The sequence below is a fragment of the Papilio polytes genome, unplaced genomic scaffold (genome assembly GCF_000836215.1).
Source record: "Papilio polytes unplaced genomic scaffold, Ppol_1.0 DF824047.1, whole genome shotgun sequence".
NCBI classification, from domain to species: Eukaryota; Metazoa; Arthropoda; class Insecta; order Lepidoptera; family Papilionidae; genus Papilio; species Papilio polytes.
The window spans coordinates 2,227,171-2,249,668 of NW_013525157.1; the positions used below are offsets into that span (position 1 = coordinate 2,227,171).

The 22,498-nt window shown below is 32.9% G+C and overlaps 2 protein-coding genes across 5 annotated transcripts; both read right to left on the reverse strand.

Moving 5' to 3' along the window:
* Positions 1–1,450: 1,450 nt before the first annotated feature.
* LOC106100664 (long-chain-fatty-acid--CoA ligase ACSBG2-like) lies at positions 1,451–19,332 on the reverse strand. Of its 4 annotated transcripts, none has more exons than XM_013279619.1 (16): positions 19,186–19,332; positions 12,280–12,373; positions 10,998–11,199; positions 10,730–10,864; positions 10,299–10,500; positions 9,421–9,522; positions 7,971–8,120; positions 6,763–6,872; positions 6,365–6,505; positions 5,769–5,834; positions 3,852–4,070; positions 3,258–3,492; positions 2,900–3,040; positions 2,419–2,544; positions 2,001–2,121; positions 1,451–1,668 (listed from the first exon to the last, which is right to left on the reverse strand). In XM_013279619.1, exons 1-16 carry the CDS (start codon positions 19,207–19,209, stop codon positions 1,592–1,594), a joined length of 2,145 nt encoding a protein of 714 aa, XP_013135073.1. In that variant the 5' UTR covers positions 19,210–19,332; the 3' UTR covers positions 1,451–1,591. The 4 variants fall into 4 exon arrangements, with proteins under 4 accessions (XP_013135073.1, XP_013135075.1, XP_013135077.1 ...); XM_013279621.1 differs by lacking the exon at positions 19,186–19,332 and adding an exon at positions 18,838–19,022; XM_013279623.1 differs by lacking the exon at positions 19,186–19,332 and adding an exon at positions 13,556–13,713.
* Positions 19,333–21,089: 1,757 nt separating this feature from the next.
* On the reverse strand, positions 21,090–22,432 carry LOC106100482 (UPF0585 protein C16orf13 homolog A). Its single transcript, XM_013279348.1, has 3 exons — positions 22,398–22,432; positions 22,158–22,264; positions 21,090–21,971 (listed from the first exon to the last, which is right to left on the reverse strand). The coding sequence occupies exons 1-3, from the start codon at positions 22,401–22,403 to the stop codon at positions 21,332–21,334; spliced, it is 753 nt and encodes a 250-aa protein (XP_013134802.1). The 5' UTR covers positions 22,404–22,432; the 3' UTR covers positions 21,090–21,331.
* Between the last annotated feature and the right edge of the window lie 66 nt (positions 22,433–22,498).

A 22,498-nucleotide genomic window follows, 5' to 3' on the forward strand; every position in this document is an offset into this window, starting at 1 on the left:
AGATCTGTGCATTGTCATCCATATCTTGTGCCCACTTGGTTGAAGTATAAGTCACATCGTCGGCAAATTTTGCTAACGAATCTATTGCAAAAAATGGATTACCAAAGCCCTCAATCATCCTGAAAGGTTCACCTTCGTTTTCGTCTTTTTAAAAAAAATCGTCGTCGTCGTTACTCCTTTTCTATGATTGGTGTCGAAAAACAAACGTCAAAATATAAAATTCAAAAATAATTTAAAAGAAAACGGTGGCGGTTAGAACTAATAGCCTTTCACCCGTAGTATGTGCCCTATACAAAGATATTTAAGAAATATACAGACTAGATATAGAACATTTTTTCACCGGTAACTTCTTTCAAAGGTACTATTCGTTGTCAAGTTTAGTGTCACCTCATGTCCTTATATTGACATGTTATAAGACATTTTACCAAATTATAACTTCCATCTTTTGTTAAAAAATATGTCACGAAATAAAACATTTAAATGTTATTTAATGACATTTATGTTCAAAAACTACTGGGACGATTTTAAAAATTATTTCACCGTTAGAAAGGTAATTTATCTGTGAGTAACATAAGCTCTTTTTTTTTTTTCGTTTCTTTGTGATTAATTTTAAATTTCGCGCGGACGGATTTGCGAGCAAATGCTAGTATTTTATGCGTTGGATTGTTATCTGACAATTTACAAGAATTGTATGACAGGCCCTTGAGCTTGGAGTTTGATTTTTACGTCTTAATTTGGAAGAATGTATGCGATAAGAAGAAGTATATGAGCTGATTGGCAATGACATTCCACATATTTATCCAATTTGTTTATCCAATGTTAAATTATTGACCCCTAAAAATGTAGTGTTCTAGCGTAAAAAAAAGATAATATTAATGTGAATCTTGTGATCCTTGTAGTTATCACTAGAATGTTCAAAAGCAAATTTCAATTAAATATTTAGAGACTTTAATGATCTATTTCCGAATCTATGTTTTCCTAACAATTTGCCAAGTAAGTGTTCAGTGTTCAATTCACCATTCCATATAATTTATTTAATCAGTATTAAAATTATTTATTTTCTTTTGCGTATTACATAGCTGTTATTTAGGGGTTAGGGTACGTACGATTTTGTAGTAGCCACAATGATAAGAAAAAACATTCCTATCTTATAAATCAAAATACCCTGAAAATTGCTATAATTATTCTATTTTGTAATCCAATTTGACTGTAAAATTTATTTAAACCAAAAATGACTGCATCTATTTACTTTGTATAGAAAATGTTTATTGTACTTAAATAATTATAAGAATTAAATGTTTAATTTGATATTTAATATTCGTTTATATTTAAGAAAAAATAAAATGTACTATCCGTGCACAATAACATGGAGCTTGTTGAATAGCTGAGCATGTTATTGTACACGCGTAGTATCAACTAAATGGTGTTTTATTAAATAAAAGTCAAGAAATAGTAACACTATATATATATTAACAAGAATATATTTACATCTGCCCTTAGTTGAATAGAATATTAAACGATCCAGCTCTATCCCCTAGTTGAGCATTGGTAACAACTGAACCCCATTCCCTAACAATAAACTAAAATTAACCTAATCCTTATAAAATTCTTCTATAATGTCCTTGTATTTCTCGTACACCACATTCCTCTTTATTTTAAGTGTTGGGCCTGAAACAGAAAAAAAGTAAAATTAAACTGGTATCAAACGAAATTACGCTTATGAAATTTTTCAATGTACATTCCGGGAATTAGGCGGTGTTGCAGGTTAAAACAGAAGTCATATGAATGTTTTGTGCGGATTGTGACGACGTGGGATAATAGATAGCTTTTTAAATGTATCTGAAAAAAGGTTGATCAGTAACATTTTTATTATTTTCCCAACGTGGAACACTGCGAATTTCCGCGACTGTACTTCGGATCATAAATTAATTATTACCAATATAACAAAGATCCGAGTCGTTTTTATGTGTAAAAGTGACAAAAACGGTCGATCAACATACCCAACTCTCCCGTGTTCATAGAGAAGTCGGCGGGCAGGATGGCAAACTTTTGTACTTTCTGTGCGTTGGATATCGCCTGCTTGTTGGCGCGCGCTATGCCCTCCTCTATCGCTTTGTGCACCTACAAACATATAAATCACAAAAATATGATAAAAACACTTTATGTTACAAAAAAAGTTACCGACATTTCCGGACATGGTGGACCGATTTGGAAGTCTCTTTTTTATCGAAAAGGTAGTGCTTCTATGTGGATCCAATTTATTTTGTTTAATTGTCGGAGTCAAAGACTACGGCGTAGTTAAATAGTTTAACTCAAAATCGCGTGGCGAAAATTGGGGTCTTTTTGCTTTCTTTGTATAAAATAATAGGTATATAAGTTGTAGCACATACTATTTGTTTCGATTGGCTATGAACTCACCGCTGGGTCTTTGTTCTTGACGATCTCACTGATGGTCTTAGCGTTGCTGCCGAGACTCGCCACCCACTTCCTCGCCTCCGTCTCCAGCTCGTCCAGAGGATCGCCGGACTCCGCGTTTATTTTGCTCTACAATTGTTACATATCCTCAAAATATCTTATGACAATGATATAAACGATGAAACTGTTATTATTATAGATAACAGTAACATAAGCTATATTTTAATATTTCACGCAGGCGAGGTCGCGAGCCAATAGCCAGTCTACAATAATATTATATAGAGGAAATATTTATAGTTTTGGTTTTTGTAAGTATTGGAATAACTCAAAAACTAGAGCGATTTTAAATATTCTTGCACCATAAAAAGCTATGTTATCACTTAGTAACATGAGACTATTTTTTACATTTTTATTTTCCTATAACTATTATTTACTCTCTTACTATTGGAATTATAAAAACAAAGAAGAAAAGTTCAGTATGTACCTTCAAGGTGAGCAACACCGAGAGGAACTTGCGCCTGTCGCCGACGAGCACGGCGTAGCCCACCTGCGGCAGCTGCGCCTGGATCGTCTGCTCGATCAGCACCGGCGCCACATTCTCACCCCCAGCGGTTATCAACAGTTCCTACAGAAACACATACTGTACACAGACACGGAAGGATAATATTTAAAAGTGTTACAGTCGCGACCTTCAGAAACGAGGAAACTAAGAGAGACAGAAGGGAGAATGACTGCAGGGCGACAATTCTACCTAAACTAAGAGACTGCTTGAGTAACAAATGATGGAACAGAAAATAAAATACCGTCTTTAGAACAAATAAGTTTATTTTGAATAATCTCACCTTTATCCTGCCGGTGATGTAGAGCAAGTTGTTGCTATCCACTCTGCCGACGTCGCCGGAGTGCACCCAGCCTTCGTCGTCGATGGTGGCGCGCGTCTTCTCCTCGTCCATGAGGTAGCCCATCAGCACGTGTCGGCCGCGCATCATGATCTCGCCCGGCCCGTTCGGACTCATCGCACCACCGAACTTCGTCTCCGTACCAGTTAGTATTTCACCAGATGAATCTAATTTCAGCCTGGAAGATATTGAAAAGACGGTATAAACGCCTGATACTCTTTATCGCGAAGATATCTAAATATTGGTTATAAAGATATTCAAGAAATACACTGCGACATATTCGTCGTAAATTCACAATCAAACATTCGACAATCGCACAACTGTTATGCGATTGTCGATTGTTTTGCAGCCAATTCAACTGTTTATTTGCACAAATAAAAATGTAGCAGTGCGTGAATATACGCTCATAGGAATCATAGCGAGACAAAACAGTTGTGCGATAGTTTAGTCAAAGGTTGTGCTCTTAGTTTACACCTTTACGTAAATATAGTAACAAAGACTATCAAACTGAGTACATTACCCTTTATAAGAACTTACTTGGGATAAATACTAAGCGTGTGGGCGCCGGCCGTCTCGCTCATGCCGAAAGCATCCACGATCGGTATATCGAGTGAGAGGAAGAACTTCTTGATATCAGCCGAGAGCGGCGCGGCGGCCGTCACGAACGTCTCGCACTGGTCGAGGCCGAGCTGGTCGCGGACCTTGCTGAACACTAGCGTGCGTGCGATCCGGTACCCGCACCCCATTCCCTCCATCCTATACATATTATAACTATGAAATACCGCCGTAATTAAAAGGACTGTCGCATCTACTTGTCCTAGAGAATAGGATGCAACATGAATCAATGCGAAATCCACACTACATTTTGACCACAAATATAAAAGCCCGCGCTATATGAGATAATATATTGAACTAGTTTCTTGGCGTAAATAAGAAAATGGTGTTATAAAGAAGCTGACTAAAGTGCCTACGGAACAGGGTTACTAACAGACGATGTTAATTTTTTACTTAATTTAAAAATATTCTAGGATTCGCAGTGTATTGAAAACACTTACGAGTATGATTCTAAAAAGAGTATGTTAAGTTTTCTATTGTTGTAGCTAATTTATTTTATTTTATTCTTCGGTATAAAAATTTAAAACTATATTTTTAAAACAAATGGCACGTAAATTTAAGTGTGACTATTAACTAATTTGTTGCCGTCTAACGATCGTTTGTTTAATCTTAAGAGCAGGACCCTCGCGATACAGGCTGCGCCTAGTTCGAGGGTACTGATCATAATATAAAAAAAAATCTACTGTATCCATAAACTGTATTTTACTACTCCGTGTATACATGATTGTTGGATTTAAATAAATCATTTTTTCATTTTAATTTTCATTTCAATCATCGGTAAAACCCTAAAGTAAATGTTCCCATATTTATGATTATAATTGTTGGTTTAATATTCGTATCGTATAAAATCACATGCAAATGGTTTTGTATAAAGTATAAAAACAATACTAACAGATTAACGCAAAATTAACTAGATAACATTCTTTACGTATTGCATTTAAACTAAATATACAAGGCGACTGATAACAGACATCATGCGTTTTTTTTATCGAATCAAATGATTAGCTTCTTGATAACTTGCAAACTAACTAGATTAATAGAAAAGGGTATTAGGTAGTATAAAGTACATGTTGCATTACCATCCTATAGTGAATTACAAAATGTAATATAATTTAAAAAAAAAAAAAACTACTTCAAATAAGGTCACGTTAATAGTAGGAGCCCATAGACCTATCATAGAGCCCATAGAGTAACTGAAATGTCAAACTGTTTAAAAATAAACCATGCACAATTTTTTTTTTAAATTCAAACATAATAGATTAGTCAGAGGTATTAATCATAGAATTAAGATAACAGATTGACAATATTCTATTACTAATAAATCAAAACCAATGAGTAAGATAAATTTTTCCTTGTTCGTAATCAATTCTCTAAGAAAATCATAATTAATTATGATAAATATATAATGACTGCAGTTTTGTATAACAGAGTACAAAGTTTAAGAAATGTTACATAATTTTTATTCGTCTTTTGTTAACAAGGTTAACCACAAGCAAAAATAATACAATTTTTAAAACATTAAAAAAAGCCACTGAGTGAATTTGAAATTCAACCGGACTTTTTTTGATAACTAAAAAAAATAAAAAAAATAGTTTCTTGCTGATTAGTTAATGCAAATGTCTACGTTTCTAGGAACATAATCACATTCTGATTGAACATGCAAGCAAGAAAATTAATTGAAATTCATTTAAGTAATAAAAAATAAAAATAAATCTATATCATGCAGGGTTGCCATCTACAATAAAAAATACATTAAGATTGCACTGCATTGCTCTGCACTAGGTGATAGCCCTTATTCATGCAGCCCAATTATCTGGCAAGACTCCTTGCTGTACATACCAATACCGTAACATTTGCATGGCCGTGAAGTCAAGCGGTAGACCTCTCATCCCAGCAGAGAACGAACTAGTTACAGATAATGCTATTACTTGTTTATACAAAAACTAAACTTTTCGCCCAGACTCCGTCCGCGTGGATTTAAAAAAATCTAAGTAGCCTATGTTTTTCCAGACAATCCTCTACATCTGTGTTTCATCGAGACACGTTTAGCAGTTTAGGCTACAAACTCAAACATACATACATTCATCCGTCCATCTAAAGTAAGAAAGCAATACTCCAAAGTTAACAGTACATTTATAGTTCGAATATACATTTCGATGATTGTTTAATTTACATAAAATATTTTAATAACTACTAAACAATTTATAATCAGTGAGAATTTAATTATTTAAACTTTCGTAAAACGTTTTATAACTAATTGTTTTAGTTTTTTGTTTCAGTTTTTTTTTTTTCAGTTCAACAGTGAGAACTTTAAACAACTAAATTAAGCAACCGTGTTAGAAATATACAATTTTCGTCACAAAAAAGATTTAATAGGTGACATCTCAATTCGAGAATTAATCTGTTATTTTTTGTGTCTGTTATATTTTTCTTACCCGTTCATTCTGGCTTCGTGGTGTTTCATGCTCCTGTCTTTAGCCCACAGAGCGATGCTCCGTTTGATAGTTCCACTGGACGCGCCCACGGCCATTATTTTCTCGTACATCTTCTCCCACACGCGCGGCACAGCCAAGAACCTAACAAAATTCATCATTAATGTCAATTGCATAAAAAACACACAACTACTCTTTGGTACTCTTACTCGTTACTCTTTGGTAACTCTGGATAAGTTCGTTATTTTCAATTTCCTTCTAACTAAGCATGCACAATTTTTATCTGTTTGAAAACAAAGTTACATAAGTTAGATAAATTTTAAATTTACATTGACACACGTCGTTTGTAATAATTATTTATTTAATGATAACTGTAATATAATTCAATATGCAGTCTGTACCTCGTTGGTCGAACTTCCTTTAATGTCTCGACTAGAGTGCCTTTTAGCGCGTCAGGCTGCGCGAAGTACACGGGTACTGCGTTCATTAAAGTTGTGTAGATATCCACCACCTAGAAAACACGAGACAAACTCTTTTAGCTTTACAAATAATGTTACATTCAGGATTAAACTGAGTATAAGCAAATATTAGTACAAATTTTGCTTATACTCAGTTTATTCTTAAATTGAACTTTGCATCGCGTTTATTTATAAGGCTATTATTTTTCTAGCAATTCTAGTAAAAAGGGAATTCCATGTACGATATCGAGTTAAAAAATCATAGTATTATAATTTACGTCAAAGGAAATATTAAAAGATATTGCACTTCTGAAATTAGATAAGATATATTGATTCTATCATTTGCATTAATTGCTGAGATTACTGTTACTGCATACTCTACAATTTGTGTTCGCATGATATCGTGAAACATTGTTAATTTTCACAACAATAGCGTTGCAAGCTACAAGTTAATTTAATTGAAGTCGGTTATACAAAATAGCCATCTACAGCTGTAATCACTTCCTGAACAGGAAAATGCAATGTAAGACATGCAATATCCAGCAATTGTTTATTTTACACTAGACTTTATTAACTTGTATTGTCTGAGTCATCTAATTAACTACTTTACTTTTAAACTTCAATCAATCAAGACTCAGAATTCCGAATCACAGTTATTTTCCATTTTACGCAGCATTTTTGCTTCTAAGATTTCTAGTCTAAACTTTTTATTTCGGGTTGTACAGAATTATTAAAAAAATCTAACTAAAAAGTTATCGCAAATATAACGGTTTATCGCATGCTACGTTATTACTTCCCACGCACGAACATACGATTTTCTCACTCATGTCCATATTGATTTTTTGCAATGGCTTGATGGGACGTGAAACACATGTTCATAATTATTCTAGTCAAGTCAGGGTTATTTCATCGATGCAATAGTAATTCTATTAATATTTTAATCTCGCCTAATTTAGGTTGCCTAATCAACTGTCATTACTCATTTTAAACAACGATACGACGCGCCGGGGAAGAACACAAATCTCAATCTTCAATCAGTTAATTTAATCCGCTTAGAATTGCAATTATACAAACGTACATATACATGCAACATTTTAAGATAGTTTAGAGGCCAATGAGAGGGCTAGAGCTTAGTAAATTAGCATACACACCTGTGCGGCGACGTGACTGAGCGGCAGGAAGGAGACGAGGCGGTCGTACGTCGGCGCCAGGTCGCCCACGCGCTCCGTTATAGAGAACGCGTCCCATGTCAGGTTGTCGTGGGACAGCATCACTGCCTTCGGCGGACCCACTGTCCCCGACTGCAATACATTGCAATACATCATCCAGTGTACATCATACAGGATGTTCTAATTCGTATTAACCACGGCGACTGTTTGCACAAGAAAGATAGAATAGAAAGATGCACAGGGTGTGAGATAAAGAAAAGAATTTTGACGAGTAATTTTTTCATCTTAGCGGATTGGCTACTTCATATTATATTACAGCCTTACAAATAAACGCGATATAAAGTTAAACTTAGAAATAAATGAGTATAAGCAAATCATACTGATATTACAAAAGATTGTAAATGTAAAAGTTTAGATCGATGGATAGATGGATGGATGTCTGTCAGAGTTTGTAGCCTAAACGGCTGAACAGATTTCGATGAAATTTGGCATAGATGTAGAGCATAGTCTGGAAGAACACATAGGCTACTATTTTACTACCACGTGAACGGTGTCGCGGGCGAAAGCTAGTATTAGTATAAATTTGAGAACAAATTTTGCTTATAATCATTATGTTGCTGTTTATTCCTAAGTTTATCTTTATACTTTATACAGGCTGTTACTCTACCATATAAATGACATTTTAATGGAATTATTAACACAAGTCATATATAAAACATGTAACATAAAACCAATAATATATGCGTTATTTTGCACATCAAACAATAATTGCATGACATTCGAATAACCTTCAGACTTTGCTGACGCTACTATCTTACTGTTGGTATGAAATTAATTTTTTCATTAGTACATATTGCATTAGAATATTCATTTTCGCGTACTTTTATTAGAAAAACATTGTCCTCGATCAATATTTTTATTTCCTCTTCCTATCTTATCTCGGCGCCAATCCTTTGATAGATGTATTATCAATATAATTTATAACAATAAAATCCTAAGTAATAAAAAGTATTTGTATCCGTGTGGGATATACTAGTTTGATAGATAGATATTGGCTTTGTAAAAAAATATTCTAACAAGAACATAATAAAACTGTCAAGAGGCGAAGAAAACATTTCACTTAAACATTTCAAAACAAATTTTAATAGATATTGTAACCGCTATTGTTTCACGAAGATAAAAAAGTACAGATTCAGGAGTGTGCCAATAAAGTCAATACTATATTAAATTATTATAAATGCGAAAGTTTAGATGGATGGACAGATGTTTGTTAGAGTTTGTAGCCTAAACGGCTGAATGGATTTCGATAAAATTTGGTATAGATGTAGAGGATAGTCTGGACGAACACATAGGTTACTCACTTTTGTTTTTTTTTTTATTTCACGAAGATTATTAAAATAAAATAAAAATTGTGTATAAAACAATAACTTACAGTGTACACTAGAGTGCAGCATTCGTTAACAGCCATACCTTTAAGGATGCTGTTAAGTTGAGTATCAGGTTCTTTTGCGCCCATTTCCATTACTTGTTCCCACTGTAATATAAAATTACATACATTTACAATGCAGTGAGACAATACAATATCATTTAAAATGTGTAAGGACGTTAATCTTGAATATTAATGAATTATTTATGTCTGATGAATTAATGATTTTTTGCATGGCATCATTTACGTTTGTTTCCGCATTAATGAACGCGAGCAAAGTACGATTATCGGAAAATACGTCGCACCATCGTTCACGAGCTCGCCGATCTAATTATGGAATGTCCGACATGTTGCAGATGTTAATTCACATTTCAAATACCTTACTCACTTGTGCCGTATACTGCAGATCAATGACCATATGCTTCTCGTAACAATATAACGATAATTAGACAAAAGTAATTTTAAAACACTATGACATAATTTAATATCTGCTTCTAATCAATCTAATACTTAAAGTTAAAGTTCCAGCTACGTACAAATTTATTAAACGACGGTGTTCTGTACGAAAAGTTTCATATAGAACAAATCTTACAAAGTCATTTAACCTGGGTTTCTGAAGTTTCTACTTTTTTTGTCATTATCTACTGATTCGTTAGTGTTAGGTTGGCCTAAGTTTCAACAGGGTAAAACTCGACTTACCTAGTTCGGAAACGCATTTCATGAATTTATCGAAACACTAACGAATGGTTAAATGTAGCTGGGAAACCGACCATTAATAGCATAATCGTAGGCCTAAGCATTTGTCGCGTTTTCAAACTTTCACTGCATCAACAATCTACACCTATAATAGAGGTAATAGACATAATTTACGTTTCTCTACTCACGCTATAAACTCCCGGCACGGAGGTATCAACAGGTCCCTCCCATTGTACGATAGCTTTCAAATGCTTCAATCGACTGCGAACTGACAATATCTTCTCCAATTGCTTCTTGTCCTGCACAGCGCAAATGTTGGCGCGAGACGTCTCCAAGCAGTGGTAGCACGCGTCCGCGGAGTTCGTCGTGTAGATACCCGCCGCGTAACCTCTATAACATTACAAACATATTAAGATCAATAGCGATTTAATTATTTTGTCAAAGACATAAAGTACCAATGAAAAGGGAACAGATATTTTGTAGATAGTTTAACTGTTAACAACATAAGTAAAGAAAATTTATGAAGCCAATTAATTGTACCGAAGACAAATAATTAGGGGAAAATAAGAGAATAATTATAAAAAATAGTTATTCTAAAGTGAAATTCGTCAATATTTACCCAGCATGAATAGCGGCTAAATCGGCAATATACCATTGTTCTGAATTAAATCCTAGAATGCCCACAGAGTGGTATCGCTCCAGACCCAACTTTAGGAAACCCTTAGCCACCGTGCGTACACGTTCTTGATACTGTCTGAAAAAAACACATCACATTAATTTTAATGTTTTACCTTGAGTTGAAAAATAAATTTTTCTCAATGAAATAAAAGAAAAAATGTAATAAAAAGATCATGTTAATTATTCAACCTTAATCTTTATTGGCTTACCTGTAAGAAATTTTATGCCATTGTCCGTTCTTCTTGGTGGCCAGTGCTGTAGACTCTGGGTACCTCGCGGCCGTCCTGCTCAGCAGGCCCGGCACTGACACTGGGGGCTCTGACGCGACCCCGCGGGATTGCATCCGCAGTTTGACATATCCGCCCGGCACGCAACTTATGTAATCGTCCGCGGGTATTATTTGGTTCGGTCCTACGTCACACAAGGTACCCAATATTAATTCTATTGTCAACTTAACTGTAATGATACTATGTATAAAATAATGAATTCTAGTAAAAAACTATGAAAAAGTCCCGCAAGACTAATTTGATAATCGGATGTTCAGGTATAGTGTTGAGATATTATTTATTTATGTTATTGTTCAGGTATAATAATCTTCTATCATCGTTCAATAACCATATTATTTTTCTTTTCGAATACATCACTATTTAACTAATAATATGCCTTATCCAAACTATCAAATGAAGCAATAAATTACCTCTTATTTTATAACTGTAAATTATTACTGCATTTATTAAGTGATGTAACGTCTTAATAATGTGACTACCTAATGCATAACAATAAAATTTAAAAAGTTTCTATAAACATGATTGTTCTCTGGAATTCCACACAATCTATGTTTAGGGCATGTATAAACTATTTGACACATTGTTTCACAACTACTACATAGTATATTCAAAACTTCCGCGAAATTTACATAAACACGCGTATACCTAACTTATAAAGATAAAAAAATATTTAGAAATACAATAAGCACAATGTCTCATAAAGATACAGTAAAAAAATAAAATTATAATGAATATGGTAAATGATAATACGTAACAGTTTAAACTTTACATCGGTGCCTTGGTAATCATAATTATATAATAACATTATGGTTTAAAGTACAGAGTGCAATATAGAAAGAGATATACTCTAGAGCGGACGTTACGATTTTTCTTAAATATTTCAGACTCAACTTCTTTCCATCACTGAATAGTCAAAAGGATGTTTCAGCGTGTAAATTGTACCGGTAGTAAATCTCGACTCGTAATGTCCTGTCTATCGATACATGCATGTTATATGTCATTGACTAAATATAGGGTAGTTGCGTCGATACGAATTTGCCATTCTGTTATCGTTAACCAGCTTCTAGGACAAGTATGTTTTATGATGATCACAGAAGGTAGAGTATAATTAATTTGGACAAAATAATGTGTTAACTTCTGTGTTGATCCCAATAAGGGTTGAAATATAGTGGTAAATTTGAATGTTCTTATTAAAAATGCTTACCGTTTAAATACGTTTTGTTTGTTCCATTTGGCATCTGCATATTGTGTACTTTCACTATCTCCTCGCCGTTTTCCACGATAACTGTCGACGTTTCCTAAAAACAAATATATATGCGTTACTAATCTTAATTCAGATGTTGATAATGTTTAATATATGTTTGTTAAAATAAAACAACAGATAATATCGAATAAATATTATGTTAATCAGTTTTCAACAGCAATAAAATAATTTGACGCATTAAAAAGTTTATAAATTTATCGACGTTGTGACAAAACTGTAAGTACAAGATATTAATATTGTTTTTATTCAAGACTATTCTCGGGTTTAGATTTCCTTAGTAAATTAACATTATATGTTACTTCTGAATAGCGTTAGATAGTGAAAACAAAATGTCTATGCCATTTGGGTATAATGAACTCTGAGAAATGCCTGCCACTACTTTCTAATTTAGTCTCATTTATTTCTTTTAATGTAAGGTCACAAACGAGCTAGTGACTACCGGAATTCGCCAAAATAGCGAAGTAACCGCTACCCGTAGACATCCGTATTTGCAGATGCATTGTAGATGTTAAAAATTAAGATCGGTTACATAATAATGAACAAAGAAATTACGAGTATACTCATTCGCATGCGGTCGTGTGTTCCAAAAAAAAATCGTTCTGGTGTGTGTATCACTGGTACATCAAAAAACGTATTACTTAATTTTTTTTAAAGCTAATATGAATAGAAGAATTTTACAACTTCAAAATAAAGAGAATACTACAATGGAACAATACTGAGTTCTTTTAAGTAAATCTATGACGTAATCCATTTAAATTTTTTGCAGAATAAATTAAGATACATCTCATTGTTTCCTAATAAATTGACATTTCATAAGACCTCAGGTTATTGTATATTTATGTGTTATTTTACACTCAAATATCAACCTCGTAAACATACATTAACAAACTAATTAATTTGCTATCTAATCTTGCAGTTTTTAAAACTAAAACCTCAATAACTACCACTAACTATACTATAACGAAATATTTCCATCATAGACAAACTGGTAAATGGTAAAGTATTTTGCATATACCTAGATATCATTTTCAATATGAGACTTTTCTGCCTGGTTTACATTATTCCAGCGACTGATTCAGTACTGGACTGGAATAACGTAAGCTTGTTTTTATACTGAGATGTTTTGAACCGGCAGACAATTTCGACACTACTGTTTAGTAAGTCTACAATGATATTTAAATCATCTGATAATATATCACAGAGTATAATCACTAACATATCCATTGTTCGTAGTCCCAGAGCCAGATAGCTTGTTTTTGTTACTTAAGTAAAGTACAGGAGTTAAATCAAAACCTTTATTACTGATTCTTATATTTATAGAATCTTTGTTGCAGTTCTTTCTGTTGTCTAAGTGACAGCACAGATTAATGTAACTCCTTGCCATTTCTATATTAAACAGATTAAAAAAGAATCTCAATTTAAATAAAATTCTGTTTCTATGTTTAGCGTATTAAAATCTTAGATGGCGCTTCAATCGGCTTCTTTATTTCATTAGTTTCCAATGTGTGCAATTCGACTCCATATTTTATCGCAATATGAGTAAGAAGAGTGTGATGTTTCTGGTCAGACTATACAAATATATCCGTAATTGTATATTTAGTCTGTATAATTATATACGTAATAGATAAAATATTATCTTGTTGACACACACACTGTGCATAATGCTGAGATCACATATCAGTTATTAAAAGCAATATTCCATTAACATTCCGTCTAAAACAGTATTTATATTGAACTATTGAATAACTAGCTTTCGCCCGCGACTCGAATTTTAAAAAAAGAAAAGTAAGTAGCCTATTTGTTCTTCTAGACTATGTTCTACAACTATTTCGTCGAGATCCGTTCAGCCGTTTAGGCTACAAATTCTAACAATCCATCAAAACTTTCACATTTATAATCAGTAATTCCGTCTAAACAGTGTTTATATTGAATTATTAAAGTATAACCGTGAGTTTCCATTGGCAAAACACGGCACAAAACCATCGTCGTTACAATTCGTTTCTAAAAAAAATAGAGTTAGCAATATGTTTTCTTACAAGTGTTACTACAGTGTAAATTTACGGTAAAACATATAAATATATTTCGTAATCTTACTATGTAGTTGTGTACATGCTTAAAATGGGATCTAAATAAGACCCTTTATTCTTCTTAGTTCGTTCGTTCGTTCGTTCGTTCGTTCGTCGTTATTCTTCGTAGTTCGTTAGTTCGTTCGTTTATCCATTAATACGCTGTTTCAAATTAAAACAAAACAAAAGGATTTACCTCGTTTACAATCGTCCATCATTGTTTACATCAACTTAACTCCTTGAAAATACTTGATTCCGCTAAGTAATTTGTTATTACTAACCAAATGATAATATCTACAAAATGAAGCGTAAAAAAATGTTTTTATATCGATACAATACATTTACGATCGATTCGCTCGCAGTCGACTGCATTCTACTCGTAGGAGTTTTCACACTTACGTCATTACAACGATAACTAGAAAATATTCGGATACCGATAAACATGTGTTTTCGACTACTGGGAGTGAACTTATTGACTAAGAAATATACAGCAGTCAGATACAAACAGCGGGCAGATTATGATCCATAGAAAATTAATGATTTCTTCGTCTATCGGGTCGGCACAGTATGTGCTGCTCTTTCACACATCTCTATCAGCCGTCATATCTGAAACCACTCCTTTCTTAAGCATATCCTATTTCACACAATCCATTCTTTCTTCGGTCTTCCTCTTTCTTTGTAGCTATCCACATTCATTCTTCACACTTTCTGGTTTATGTCCCCATCATCTCGTCGCATAACATGTCCATTTCTTCGTCTATTACTAGCAAGTTATATAGGTACATTTAGATCTGGAAATTTATTTTAAGGTTAAAGATAACGTAATACGTTATAATTTAAAGGTATAACGGAGACTTTTAGGATTATGTGATAAGTCTTAATCTAGTTAACATATCAATATCGCCTTGGTAACTATTAGGATTGTGTGAGTTTTAAATAATCACCAACATCATAAATAGCTTTTGCCCGCGTCTTCTTTCGTTCGGAATTTAAAAAAAAAATAAACAACCCCTGCGCTCTTCCAGACAGTGGCCTACTTCAAGTGTGTAAATTACATGGAATGCCTTTACGATTGGCTCACATTTCTCGTTACCATGGCAATATTTGCTGCTTGGCTTGTAGTTCATGTCTCGTCTCGAGAGAAGTCTCGCGTGTCATTTTTTAAATTTTCTCTTCACCTGAATAGCCTATAGCGAGTCGTAAGTGTATGGTTATTTAAATTAATAAAAAAAATGTTAAAAACATGCTAGGTTTGCTGACATAATACATAACAAAGAAGTATGTGTTTACGTTATATTAGTATAGAAGTATAGATTATGGGTGAGGTAAGATAACGATACGCAAATAGCTTCAGTCTACACGAAAATTTTATAAAATTGTTAATATTAGTTGTATTAAATACAATAACCTATGTTTAATGCACATAAAAAACTATGAACATATAGATGAAAAAGTTGGAAACTTATGAAAAGTGTACAAAACAAAACACTAACTGTAATACGTAAGGCTATGTTTAAAAATAAATAAAAAATAATGCCTTACAATGATAAAAAGATACAATGTTATTTTGGCGGGCAGCCATCGAACTATAGAGTATAAATATTGCAAATTGCGTAGTAGAGTGACACTGAACAAAGAAAGTGCCAATGAAATGTTAACATTATACTCGTTTAATGAAAAATAAAACTAGTATACGTCGTGACAGATAAAATATATAAATAAAAATCCATACACGGAACTGTATAGATAATCGGGCAGTTATTAATAATAGTTTGTAGAAAAATATTATAGTTTCATAATAATTTAATAATGTATAACATGTTATTATTTGCAACATCATTCTGCTTCGCGTGTCTGTAACAAATTATGTCTATTTATAAAAAGTACATCGATTCTCCACTCGTATGAAAACATCAACACCACTTTATCTTTTAATATGTCAAATATTATCCTGTATGTTGAATAATAAATGAAATTATTATCTATAGTATTAACATCTTTTAATTTTAATAAGAAACAAGATTACTTGCAGATTTCACATATCACTATTCTAGATGTCATTAATTTAACAGTAACAGGCCGAATTCGGCCTGACGCGGTATTTAAGGTGGTACGGACGAAAAAAACTATGTCTCTTTCGCAAGTGCGAAACGATTATCTTAGGTGTATACATTACATAAAATATACACATTGTGTTTCTACAAAGTTATAGCAATTTAATCTATCCTAGTGCTGGTGGGTCTTGAAAGACCTGCCACGCACTGGCGGAAACATCATTGGGGGCGCAAATTGGCCCGCCGCCGCACCAGATGAAGAATTATGATTTTACTTGCCACAGTAAACTTGTTAATTTAAGAAAGAAATAGTGATAGTGATAATTTAATTACTTCCAACTTCAATTAAAAATCACGCTAATAGTTATCAACTTATTTATAGAGGTATATGAGGTTATTAATATATGAGGTTATCTTTAAAAATGAAAATATAGATAAAACTTTTTACTATAAATATTTACATAATGTAACCTTTAGCTTCACGAAGACAGTTGTGTTCGTGTAATGTTTTTTTTTTTGTTACATGAAATATATTTCATTTGTCCTCTGAATCCAAATAACCTTTACTTTGGCGAATTAACGAATTAAAAAAACTTATTACTAAGAATACTAAGTAATGTTTTCACGAGGAAATGAGATTTCAATTAATTAGATAACATTGAAGACGTAATCGAATTTGGTGAAACACAGATTTTTTATTTTGGCTTTTTAGCAAGATTTTTAAATTTTATGTCTATAGTATTTCATCATTATCCTTCTAATCCTACTCCCGTAGGGTCGGCACAAAAGGTTTTTGCCCTTAGAAAAACTCTATCATACGTCATCTCAGTCATCACTCCCTTTTTGATCATGTCACCTCTACCGGTGTACCTACACACTCATAACTAACGTTCTCCTTGTAACTTGTCTATAGTATTAAGATAAAGTAATAATTACTGGATTCTTTTAAAACTGGTATAAAAATCAAGGTTAAAGATATTTTTATAATCAAACCAGTTTCATTCTAACAACAAATATTCTGTGTACTTTTGTAAATTTCGAATCAGAATCACGGAAAGGCGTTCGCAGTGTAAGCTTTTAAATGTCTAAGGAGTAGAGGAATATTGAATGACTAGCTGTCGCCCACGACTCCGTCCGTGTAGATTTAACAAAAAAACAATAGTCAATAGCCAATGTTTTCTTCTAGACTATCTATCTATTTACATCTATTGCAATTTCATCGAAATCCTTTAAGCGGTTTAAGCTACAAATTCTATCAAACATCCATCCATCCATTTATACACCTAAACTTTCGCATTTAAATATTACTAAGAAACAAGATAGTAAGATTAATAAATAGCAATAACATAAGCAAATGTTAGTACAAATTTTGATTGTACTTATTTTAAATGAACGAATGTATTTTCGTACTAATATTTTATTACTTTTAACTCTTACATACGTACTAAAAGTAACACGGGTATATAAATCAATAAAAACAAACAGGAAAATACACATTACGTTTAAAATAAGATATCTTTTTATGTTACTATGTTAAATTATTGGACTTTGGACTTAAATCAGATCAGAGAATTACTGTATAAACTTACGAAATCATACCAATACATAAAAATCTATTTTCATTAGTCATTTTCCCCTTGAAAATGATAAAACTGATAACTCTTACTGTTATCTTATCAGCGACTACAGTTAGCCCGGCGGGGATCACACCAGTAATGAATTCGTTTAATCTACCGGATTTCGAGGTTATACTTTTAATCTAATAAAACTAATTTATTCCTATTTCTGTTACGTGATTAATGTTGTTATTTTTTGGATCAATCTGTCTTCAATTGATTAAAAAAAAACACTTAATATGCAAGACACAAGGTTTTTCGCTCGATAAAAAAATGCGTATAAAACATTTGCATACAACCTTCTGTAAGGTTATCAGTTATCATAAAACGTTCAACTTGTGTGTAAACGTCATTTAAAAAGCAATTTCTTAAGCAATTTTAAACTTCTGTGTTTATTCGCATGTGTGTAAGTATATTTGTTTATATGTCAAACAAAATTATGAAAAGGGGGTCGAGTAACGGGCTCTTGTAACGGGTATAGAGGCAGCAATACGTCTTTCCTTCAACTCCAGGCACACAACACACATTTAAAGTTATAAAAAATCTGGTAAATTCATTGATCACAAAACCATAAACAAGTCTGTTGAGTAAGTAAATAGACATCCTTGACTACAAATATAACTATTGATTAATGTATAGTTATAATATTTAAAGTTTTGTAGGCCATTGAGCATTATTTTGGTATTAATAAATGATTCGGTCACAGCAAATTTTCCTTAAAGATGAATTAAATAACATCTATTATTTCCATTAATATCTCACCGTTATAAATATATTTTGTTTTCTAAATAAAACAGGGATTGGCACTATTGTAAATAATCAAAGTTGTACTATAGCACTTCGAAACACTTTTGCTTAGTTAAAATATTTCAGTTCATGTTATCGCGAGGAAAACGTTCGATTTATAGCGACCGCGGCGGCGCGTGTTTGGTAGCCAACTGGCGGTTTGCCCTATCGCGCCACACCACGGTGTAAAGTTCAATGACTAAAGATGTTTGGCTGACGTTTATGCTATTTACCTTCCTTCATTTGCCACACTATTTTAGCTGAGTAACAGATAAAATCCCTAGGAATATTCCCAATATTTAACTGGATGGTCACTCAACATACCGTGGTGGGAGTCGTGTCTGCCATGGCGTGACGTCCCGCGCGCTCGCTTGCGTGATAGTCTGCCGTGCCGTGCTCGTGCGTCCCGCCGCTGTTGTCGCGCTGCGCACACGTCCGTGTCAACGCAATGCGCTTCGTCGAATTGCGCTTTTTCCCTGAACTAAGCTCTGATAAAAAATCGCCACGGCTTTACCTAATCAGCAGTAGGTAATAAACTGAGCTACAATTAAAATTACCCAATTAATCTTCGACCTATCTTAATCTTTCCACTTTTGTTACTTTTCACCTCCAAACTAAACTAAACTTTTAGGCACTTTTAATCCTGCTTTTGAGCCCAGAACTCAGAAACAAGTTAACAAGGGTACCTAATACGGATATTGCCAGATGATTTATTTTAGGTCTAGGGGAAGCAGCGTTATTTTGGTCTAAGTTAATATTTAAATTTTTAGTTTTTGGAGGCTCTGGCGAGGCTCTTGGTGCAATTTGGTGGCCCAAACAAAAGTTGTGATTCGGTTCAAAATTACACACAAAACACTGCGTTAAGCAAGTTCTGATATTCCACATATAATAAATTCTATTTAGTAACAGGTACCTATCTTTAATTTGATGACTCATTGCAACGATTGATCAAACATTTTTTTTTATAGAGTCGCAGTAACTGAATTCATCTTCACTTAACACAGCTTGTTTTCTGTTTTATTATAACTGGATTTAGCTTAACTTAAAGTAAACCAAAAGATTTGATATCTACATCCATTGTGGATTATTTGATAATGTTTTCTTTAAGCTCCAGAAGGGGTCTAAATTCTGATATACTATCAAACTGACTGCGCTAAAATACGATAACACTAATATCACGTCTTTGAAGATTTAAATACTAATTAATTACTTTTCCGTCGTTCTTATAATGTAAGTAAATTTTTGCAACATAAATTAGATTCTAGTCTATTAAAATGATTATCAAAAGGTAGGTTTAGTTAGAAGTTTCCCCTTTCCCTTTCAACCTTTTTAAGAGGAAAGGAGGGAGGGAAAAGTGTATTTGACGATGAAGGAGATGCATAGAAAGGAAATATCCTATTTATGTGCGTCTTCTCTTCCATCGATTAAGGTAGAAAACCCTTCTGCGGATGACTATGGACAGGGGTCTCCATATAATATAAAAAAGTATACCTTCTAACAAATATGAGTTCGCATATTCAAATCCTCCATTCCACTACACTTACGTAAACTATTATATAAACGTACCAGATTTTCTGAAATGCTTGATGAAACGGTTTAAAAATATTTTTAACCACATTATTTCAATTCATCCCTTGGCGCAATCTCAAAGGCGTGGACATTGTATCATGTAATGTAGAGTGAACCTAGTCATATTAAAGCCTTTTATACTAATATATCTTCGTAGTGGAAGTTGTGATTGGGGAAATAGGCATTTCTTTTATTTGAAAAGAATGTGATAAATCGCAATATTGTACAGAGGACAACAATGGAGACGCGTCGTAAATATATACGTAGCATATCAGTTTGTGGATTTTAGCGGTGATTGGCAATGACCACTTCTGAAGGTTATCAGGTGCAATATATACAAAAAAAGATAACAATAATCTAGATAAATACGCATTTTTGAAGAATGGTAATTCCGAAAAAAATAATACAGCAGTGAGCACACAAAATTGTATCTACGATTAAGTGACTTACCATATGATTTATACATATGCTTTATCTAAAACAATCTTCGTCATACTAATATTATAAATGCAAAAGTTTTGATGGATAGGTGGATGTTTGCTAGAGTTTGTAGCCTAAAGGCATAGAGGTCGAAAGCTACTTTATAATAAAACAATGTCTTATTTCCTTTATTAAAAAAGGCTTATTTTATTTGCTTAAATGAGTATATGTAATGTTATATGTAAGTTATATAAATCTAAAATTTCAATAACAATTTAGAACAATAACAGACTACAAGCAAAAAAGTTATAAAAAAATGCATTAACTTGAGGCTAAAATACAATACTATTAAACAGAGATTCATATTGTAATACTGTGATTGGCTTAAACATCCCATTAATGGGCCATGAAATCTTAAAAAAAGTACTGAGATTGTAATACTGAGATTATAATACACTGTTTTGTCAAGAAACATTTTACTTCAGTCTTTTTTCCATATCAATGTCTTGTTATTTGAAGGCATTTCTACTGTATCTATCAAAGAAAGATTATTATCCTCTCCTATTCTAACTAAATCATTAATATCTCTTAGACCCCAAAGTGGATCTCTTTGTTTGAGAGAAATATCAAAGTCAATATTGCTCTGAGGTGTTATGACTCCATCCTTACTATAAGGTCCATAGGTTATCATAAGAGCTTCCGATTTCAAATATTTCCCAGCATTTTCAAATAAACCTACACTACATTCATAAGGAGTTATGTGCATCATATTGGCATTGTACATGTAATCAATACTATTTTCTTCAAATCCGTAGAATGACAAATTGTTTCTTATGTCAAGCAATATTGGCTGTAAAATGTTCTTTGTTGGACAGTTTGTAGCATATATTGATATACTTCCAAATAAATCTTCATCAACTTCACTAGGTTGAAATTTAACACCTGGAAAATGTGGGGCAAAATGTGCCAAATGCTGCCCAGATCCTGAGGATATCTCAACAAAAGTGGGGCACTCATCATTTATAATCTCTGAATCACTTATTATAAACCTTTTTAAAACCTGCAATATAGGTTCTTGATTCCTGGTTGCTGCTGGATATATTAATTTTTCTCCTTTATAGCTGTAAGAGCACAAATAATATATATAAAAAAAAACATTCAATGAACGCTCGCTCAGACCGTAATTTCAATCTTTTAATAGGTCATTGACCTGAAGTTTTGTCTCAAGAAATTTTGTTTTTGTAATATTTTTTAATGATTACATAATATATATGCATTTTAAATTATGAAACACATTTTTAACTTACCTTTCATGAGACCCGTAAAATATATCATTTGATTTCGACATAGGCCTGCTTATTAGTCCGTAGCAGGTTTTTATGTTTTGATATAAGCGAATTTGAGCTTTTATGAACTGAAAATAAAGTATGTACAATTTAGTTAACTACAGTATAAAGCGTTTTACTATTTAAAAAAATAAGAGAAGTATTGCATATAAAGTTCATTTATAATTTCATAATTTCTTTTATTTACGATGAAAAACTTGCCTTCATTCAAACTTTCAAATTGACATTTGTAAGTCTGACAGTTGACATTACGAAATACCATCGTCCTTTTTTCTTTTTATAAATATTTATGGTAACGTGTC

Coding starts and splice junctions, on each gene's coding strand:
- LOC106100664 (XM_013279619.1), bottom strand. CDS start 19,209: ATGGCAGACACGACTCCCACCACG. Junction 9,523..10,298: donor CCGTGCCGGGAGTTTATAGC/GTGAGTAGAGAA, acceptor TTTATATTACAG/TGGGAACAAGTAATGGAAAT. Junction 5,835..6,364: donor CACGAAGCCAGAATGAACGG/GTAAGAAAAATA, acceptor ATCTGTAACTAG/TTCGTTCTCTGCTGGGATGA.
- LOC106100482 (XM_013279348.1), bottom strand. Junction 21,972..22,157: donor TTTTACGGGTCTCATGAAAG/GTAAGTTAAAAA, acceptor GTGCTCTTACAG/CTATAAAGGAGAAAAATTAA.